The sequence below is a fragment of the Hipposideros armiger genome, unplaced genomic scaffold (assembly GCF_001890085.2).
Source record: "Hipposideros armiger isolate ML-2016 unplaced genomic scaffold, ASM189008v1 scaffold_255, whole genome shotgun sequence".
NCBI lineage: Eukaryota > Metazoa > Chordata > Mammalia > Chiroptera > Hipposideridae > Hipposideros > Hipposideros armiger.
Window position 1 is genome coordinate 2,529,875 of NW_017731605.1, and position 8,410 is coordinate 2,538,284.

At 40.7% G+C, this 8,410-nt stretch overlaps 1 protein-coding gene across 1 annotated transcript in view; it reads right to left on the reverse strand.

Moving 5' to 3' along the window:
* LOC109390099 (laminin subunit alpha-3-like) overlaps positions 1-8,410 on the reverse strand; it is a 149,795-nt gene that overhangs the window by 80,854 nt on the left and 60,531 nt on the right. The window contains exons 6-10 of the mRNA XM_019656146.1: positions 6,991-7,128; positions 4,952-4,998; positions 3,921-4,025; positions 1,340-1,439; positions 937-1,127 (exon numbers count right to left, since the gene is read on the reverse strand). Coding sequence (XP_019511691.1) covers positions 937-1,127; positions 1,340-1,439; positions 3,921-4,025; positions 4,952-4,998; positions 6,991-7,128 — 581 coding nt within the window. The remainder of the gene's footprint in view (positions 1-936; positions 1,128-1,339; positions 1,440-3,920; positions 4,026-4,951; positions 4,999-6,990; positions 7,129-8,410) is intronic.

Sequence of the window (8,410 nt, forward strand, 5' to 3'; positions counted from 1 at the left end):
CTCAGATAATACCATAAACTTTGGGGAGGAATTTAGGACAGAAGGACACAAGATTTACCAACCTGGAGAAAAGGCACCTATGTTGCTGGTATCTACATTCCTTTTATTTCAGTTATCGTTTACCACTAAATCAAAGGACATGTTCTAAATATCATACATATGTATAGGCTGTAATGTAAAAAGTTGATATGTTTGCCTCAGGGTGGGCAATTTAATTCCTATTCAGTTGCATTATTTCACCCCAAAATGAGTCAATCACCTACATAGCTCGAAGGAGAAAAAAGTTTCTGCTGGTTAAGTATGGAAAAGATCACTTTATCAACACGAGGGTGGGAAGAGGTAAAACATGGGTGGAAAATGTTTCTGAACCTGTTTACAAACTTCCTGTGGTCCACAGTGTGCCTGGCTAGTTTGTATAAAACAAGTCTACAGACATGTCCTCCTCACACACCTTGTATTATGTGGCCCAGCAGTGGCTGCTGCTTAGAAATGCCTGAAAAAAGCACAGCTGGGTTGCTCTGACTTTTAGAATTCAAATGCTGGAAACATGGAGGGGAAGGAGAGATGTGCCATACTAAATAGGAGCAATTTAGCGTAACTACATAAAAGACTTCTTTATTCGTCTGTTGATAATGCATCAATAGTGAAGGTACTTCAGATTTAGAAGTTGCATTTCAAAGTTTCCAGTGTATAATTGAAAGTCAGAATATTAAAAATTAGTTTCTTTTCTCCACTGAGGGAAAATTATGGATGGGTCATGGTTTTAAATATATATCTAAATTGCTAAATATGACAAGATGAAGAGACAGTATGCTGCCATATTTGTTATAGATTCTCTGGAATTTCAGTTTCCATTTCGCTGCCCTGCTCCTACAGTTTCATTTTAATTTGCTGCTGTGTGAGGTGAGGGACTTCCTCCTTCTAAGATTTTCTTACCTCCCCACGTGGAACACTCATGGGTCCCGAGGAAGAAGCAGAACCAGACTCTCCTTGGTCCAGGCGCCCGCCCAGCTCCTCCATGCTGTGACTTTTAATTGCAGGTTCAGCCCCCGGAACCTGCCTCATGCGTGCAGCTCTAACATAGCTTTTTGCACCCACGGGAAAGTTGCCGTAGGTCACTCCATGACCTATAAAGTGGAGCCATTTTTATGGGCAACCTTACCTCCTGTTTTAACTGGACTCACTAACAAGTGTCCAGGTTTCAAATGACAGTACAGCTCCATTCGCCCTCTCTCCTTAGGACTGCTTCTCTCCTCACCCAAACTGTCAGCACACACAGGGTTCTCTGAGAGTATCTTCCACAACATTACTGTGGGGAAAAACCTCCCTGAAGACTCACCGCTGGCAAGCGTTCCCCACGACATGCTCTCGACACTGGCATACTCCGGAGGAACTACTACACATGGGGGTGATTGCTCCACCAATGTCGCACTGACACCCTGAAAGTCAAGAAGCAGTGGTTACCCACCCATTAAAGCATCTCCACACCCGATGCTTTCAGCCTCCCAGAGAAGTGGAATCAGTAAACCCAGGGATGCAGCACTGTACCATCTTTCCCCTGCCTCATCTTACATCCAGCAGGTGTTTAAAATATGTACAAACCTCCCAAACTGAAGAGCATGTCCCCACAAAAAGTCCACCTGTACGTTGGAGGTGCACTTGTAGGCCAGCTCCGACACTGTCATCCAAGATAAGGGGACAGTATCTCAGGAACTAAAAGTGATTTAGCAACATAGTGCTATTATAAACAACATGTGCTAACGCGAGGGGGTGAGAGGTACTATAAGAAGAGTCTTGTGGGGCAACTGCTCCACAGTTTTATTATTTAACACAACATTATCTCAGAAAACCTGGTGTGAGCTCTTTTGGTAATACAAAATACATCTTTAAAGTTACCAAGCTTTGATGTCATTTGCAGTGACTCTCCCCATCACAATTATGTTTTTTAAAATTAAACCAACAGGGTGTTGATAAAAGCAGAAGCAGCCTCATTTGCAATTTATTACTAGTTTCACCTGAATGTTTGGCCCAATTCCCTGGAGAGAATTGTTCAGTCCCATCCATCAGAAAGTCTGCATGAAGACAATGAACTCAGAAGAAAGCTTATCCTAACAGTCTTTGTTCATCAACACTTTTGCTTAATTCAGGATCCTCTGAAAGTATTTACCTTGACACCCAAAGTAATTGCTCTTTTCTAAAGCAAAATATCCATCTTCGCATGTGTCACAGGAATCGCCACCAACATGGGACTTGNAAACTAATGCTGGCTAAGGAAAGGTTATAGACCCTACACACATTAGTGATAAAACCTGTGTGTAACTGAAATATGCTTACCAAGTCATATGAAATTTATCTCAATCCCTATCCAAAAAGAATGTGGGCTTTCTGAGCTGTGTGTGGGGGGCGGGGTGCTCCCGTTGGTCCCCAGACCCCTGGTGCTCACACGACGCTCTAGCACTGCTGAGTCATGATCTTGAAGGAAAGAGTAGACTATTTTAATTATGAACTTCAGATTACATGTTCAAAACCAGCTGTGGCCCAAGGAAAGTTCATGAGACTTGAAACTCCAACTCAGTGGTTCTTCTGGTTTCTCTCCCAGCTCCTTTGGTTAATATGAAGGGGACTTTTGTTGAATGAAACATCTGTGACAATAAAGACTGACTTTGGGTGGGCTCCCTGACGTGGGAGCAGGAGCTGCAGCTGACCCACACTGAGGAACTCCAGCTGGCCCTCTCAATTTGACTAAGTTCATCTTGAAGTGTTAGTTCTAAGTTGGAAAATAAAAATGCAAAACTGTATTAGGAGCTGTGTAAAGTTATTGGTGATTTGAGGAACACCACCAAGTTTCTCTGATTAAAAATACTTACTAAAAAAATGCACCATTAGAAATTCATTCCTTTGTGTTAACCAGCTATTTTTCAAACTCTAAACATCTGCGGGAAGGTATATACCTTGACTGAGCTCTCAGTCATTCACATCCTGTTTTGGCTCAGTGGAATCCACTGCTTTTTTATGAATAATGAAGTAAGATCGCTGAACTAAATAAACTGAATTTCTGTATTTAGGGGGAGAGAGAAATCAATTAGATACTGTTTGGGAAAGGCAGCCCGGATGGGGATTTTGACCAGGCAAGAAGCAGCATTAAAATCAGCGGAGGCTCCAAGGGAACTGCGAACCAATCCCAGTTTCCCTAAGGGCTGAATGAGATAGAAATAGAAAGCACTAGGCCTGGATCTTCTGAGGACATATATTGGGTTACCAAGGTCATCAGTTTGCCTCTTTTATTCTGAATTTCTCCACTGAGAAACATAGCTTGACGAGGCCAACCTCGAAGAGAAATTTTGAGAACAAAACTACTCAATGACTATACAGAAATGTTTCTTTGTAAATATTAAGTTCTAAAGGTAAACAAATAAGTGTAAAATCTTTGATTATTCCAGTACAAAGCCAAGAGAAATGGGTACAGTTGAGAAGAATGAAGGAAAGGAGAAATGTGGGAAACAAAAATGAAATAGCACTGCCTCAAACTCCTCATTTATCTTACTTTCTACTCATATACTAATTCAGAGCTTTAGAAAGTAAAAAAAAAAAATTGGTCAAAAATTAGCAACACAAGCTTTATTGGAATTATTTAAGCCAACTTATTTTTATTCTTCACAAATTAAAGAAAAATGTTTCTCATGTTAAAATAGAGCCTANAAACAACACAATACATATGGAAACAGGATATAAAACCCTTGTTGAGATTTTGAAAATGAGAGTTGTTCCAAAAGTGGGGGAAAAAAACATCAAAACATTTACACAAAATTTCAGACAAACTGAACTGATTAAATAAATAGCTCTTTCATGGGCGTAGTCACTGAGGTAGAAAAAAAATTAAGAGGAAGCTACAATATAGTAAATTATTATGTACAAGAAACTTGACCTGAACATCCATTGGGGTTTTCTTTGGCTAGGTTCCAATACAATGGTTTGCAGATGCTGCACATAGGACTTTCAACATGAAGCTTGCACTGGCAATACCCCTTTAAAAGAAAAGCAAACTAAGATTTGACATCTCAGAATTAAGCATGTTTTCAAACATGTGTTTTGTACAAAGCTTGTCACAGAAATATATTTTGAGCATGAATAGTAAATTAAGTGTATCCCGGGGGAATAAAAGAGCTGAGTTGATTTCAACAGTCCGCTAATTGCTTTTGTTTTATTATTCATTTATTTGTTATACACATAATGCATATTTCTGGTTAAAACAAAATTGGAAAACACAGAAAAAGAAAAACTTAAACATCACTCTGATTTATAACATTGTCATTGTCTTTTGATTCTGGTACAGGCTGGACGGTAAATTTAAATGGAGAAATGTCTGACTATTTAACATGTGAGCATCAGTAGGAAGATAGGTTTATCTGAGTGTTTTGTGAAAACTCTTGCTTAAACATCGCCAAGGCTCACAGGAAAGAGGCAGAGTCTCTCTCCCACTGCCCCTCTAGGGACTGGAGTTTCAGCATCTTCAAGCTCTGAGGCTAAGAAGGTAATTTCTAAAGTTCTTCAAAAACTAATCCAAATACTGTAGTATTGTGCTTGTAGTAATATCAAATAAATTGCAATTACTCTATACACATACAGCTTTATTTAATGTGAATTTGGCCTTCTACTTTTTTTATTTTAATTATGTATGTCAGGCTTATGTGCAGGGCTCCAGGGTGGCAATGCCTTCAAAGTCACCACAAGTTAAACTCTAGGGCTCTAGAATTCAATTTAAAGAAGCTTTATTCTTTTGTTTTTGAAAAAAAAAATCGTAATATTGCACACACATTTTGAAAACAAGCAATGACTTCTTTAAGCAATTTGGCCTTAGGCCTCATTTTAATTTACTTTTAATTTCAGGAAGCTCCCAAAAAGTATCAGAATAATAGTTAGAATTGCACCCCTTTTATAATTCTCCACTTACCAAGCTGGAGTCGAAGGTACCGGCTAGGTCACAGGAATTGCTGGCGCCTGTATATAATTCAGAAATGCTTTAAATATCTGGGTGCTAATGTTTATTTGTTTGCCTCTTTATTGTGGTGTTTTGAGTTTTAAAAGTTTTACTTGTTTTTAAACATATTGCATCTACATGTATATTTTTGATAGATGGGTGGCAAGGACTTTGCATGTAATTCAGAAAAAGGCACCCCAAATCACCTCTCTGGCCCTTACTCCCCAACTCACCCCCTTTGCTACTGAACAACTCTAGTCCCTGCATACTACTCAAAGTTCATTTCTAACGGATGATTTTCTGACTGGGAAAAGGAGACTCTAGAATTTTGAGCATCTTTAGGATTGTCCAGAAGAGGGCAATATTGTATCAAGAGATTTTTTTTTAATTGTCCAATTAAAAAGAAGTTACAGACTTTCTAAGTACATTTTTTGATTAACCAAGACGTAATTCTCTAAACATCACAACCCCCTCGTTCCTCAACGGTACTAAAATTATTTCTATATACTATATTTGAATATAGTATTACAAGCCCAATATAATCGCTCTTCAATAAATTGGAATCTTGAAATGTCTCAGTGCTACTATTACGTAACATTAGAAACCAAGAGAGGATGGGTAAGCCTGTGCTGAGCCAAGTTTTTCCAAAGTTTAAGTAAATCCATAATACGATCTTGTTTTCTTCCAAGTTGTACTTTAGACTTTTTGCCTTTATTGTCTCCTCTTAGTCCATTTCAGCTTCTTCCTTGATGAAATTCATATTCTCCCGCTACCTCTCCGTCTCCCTCCCTCTTTTCTTTTTTGATGCTCCCTTGCATTCTATATTAGTCAAAATGACCTTCCTGCTCTTTGTGGGTTTCCAAGCTGGCCACACCCAGACTTTGGCTCCTCTCCAGGCTCAGGCTAACCAACAGGCTCTGGAGAAATACTCGTGGATGCTCAACCCCACTGTCCACGGCCACAGAACTTCCCACAGCACCCCCTTCCACTCCTGACCCTATGGAGGTGAGTAGACCCAGTCCTGGACAGCCTCACACTCTGGGGACCTTTAGGCAAGCAGCCCCCTCTGACTGCTGGCTACAATTTTCACCAGCAAGAAAATCTGGTCTCTTGAGAATTCTGCTGAGCAAGGCTCTGGGGGAGCCAATATGAGCTGAGGCTCTGTCTGACAGCTCTGAATGCAAGGCTGCAAGCGCTGCTATCAGGAGCAGGAAGGGGTCTGAGAAAACCACGTTCTCCTGATGGAAAGTCTGGTTCAGCCTTTCACAAACACCTCTTCTCAACAGAGAAAGGGTCCTCTGAAAGTCACAGTCAGGAGCTACTCACCCCTCGAGGCTGTACACACCTGAAACACAGTGAGATTCCACAGGCATTTTATGTCCATGACCTTGGCCACAGGGCATGCAGACTCTCAATCTCTTGTATCAATTGAAGGAAGAGTACTGTTGACTCATGACAGTGTTTCCTCCTTGGCTCACTCTTTCTAAACCAAATAGACCTGGTTCACCCCACTCTCCTGCCCCTCAGATCTGTGCTGATGTATGATGACACAATTCCCCAGGAGGCCAGTGGTAGGCAAGGAAAGAGGAGCAGAAACCCAGGAAAGGTCCAGCTCAGCTCGCCCAAAAGGGGACCTGTCGGCACTCCCCTTGGGGGATGACACAGCAGCCAAAGTCAGTGCCACAGCCCAGACCCAGAGAGAAATCAGGATGCCTTGGGATGGAGGACAAGGAATGCTGAGCTTAAAGGAGTCATCTAAAGGGGTCACCTTTGCCACACTGCTACAGACAGAGAATTTATGTGAATCAAGGAACAGAAATGTATAACACAAGGGAATTAAAAAAAATAGGAATAAATCATTTCTGCCTTCCTTTGAGGATTTGAACTGTGAAGAAACCTAGCAGATTAGGGTCAAACATGTAGATGAGACCAGTGGTGGGTCTGTGGGGGTTTGCAGGCTGCACACAGGTCAGAGAGGAACCCACCCCTCAGCATTCTGATGTCTTCCCTACCTTGGCAGTGGGGGAAGTCATAGGCTCCTGAGAGGCACCTGTCACACCGCCGTCCTGTAATTCCCGGCTGGCATTCACACTGTCCAGTCACTGGGTTGCAGGGCGTCTGGTAGGAGCCAAGGGCTGAACACTGGCAGGCTAGATGAAAGGACCTCAGTCAGACACAAGGCAGCAGGGCATGGGACCAGGATAAGAGCAGGTGGTGGGGCTGGAAAGACCAAAATGCAAGTTCCAGCTTTGCCTCCTATTAGGCCTGGAACCTGAAACAACCTGCTCAAATACCCTAAGCCTGGTTCCCCTTCCTTAAATGGGAATAATACTAACTCTACTTGATAAGATTGTTTCCAGAATTAAATAAGCTAATACTTGAAAGAGCTGGGGACGATGCCTGTCTCATAGTGAGCACTCAATAAATGCCCATGGTTTTTTGTTTTGTTCTTTTACTGGTGTTAATTTCATATTCAGCAAGACTGGCTGGTCGTGGATGAGGGCTTTGGGAATGCTTCTTGCTTACAGTAAGTGATGCTCGTAGAAGGAGGATAGAGGGAACAACTGATGGGGGATGTAACACATTGGAAGGGCCACGTTAATTCCACATCCCACGGGGAATCAAGTGCAAACCATTCCAGTCCAGAGAGGCCTCCAATTGTCCCCCTTTTTTTCTCTGCCCATCTCTCTTCACACCTGATTTGTCAAGGTCTAGAGTAGTTGAATAATTATGGAAAAAGTTATANCCCCCCTGGCTTTTTATCTAAATTATTGCTTTCACTCCTGTAAACATACACATAAAACACACTCAACTCCTACTCACTGCAAGCAGTGAAATGAGAAAATCATTTACTACAACCCATAGTGGTAGCACCTTTTAAAATGTTCTAAATGGTTGCCAACAACTTAGCAAAGTCAAACTAGGTTATTTACTATAAATTCACTCATTTATATAATCATATTCACTCATTACACAAATATTAACATCTAGGTGCCAAGAACTGTTGCTAAGCACCACAGATACAATAGTGAACATGAAATAAAATATTTCATATGCTGTTTATAAATTAGATATATTTACATATATATTTTGATCATTAGACTGATTTTTCTATGCCTTGTTTTCTCTTAAACTATATGCCTATAAATGGATTGCTTTTGGGAGTCGAATAAGGGCAATCACAGAGAAGGATAAAAAAATTCCAATACTTGTGTGACATTTTATATTCAAACTATTTCAAGTTCTTCAAAATGGCGCATATTGACAATCCAGTCACAAACTAACAGCAGTTAGTGGATATAAAGCCATAAAGATCATTTAGTAAAAGCAAATAAATGGCGTGCTCTTATATTGCAAGTAGAATTAGGAATGCTTACAATTTTTCTGGAGGTAATTTACAAAAATGCTTAAAAATATTCACTCCCATTGACC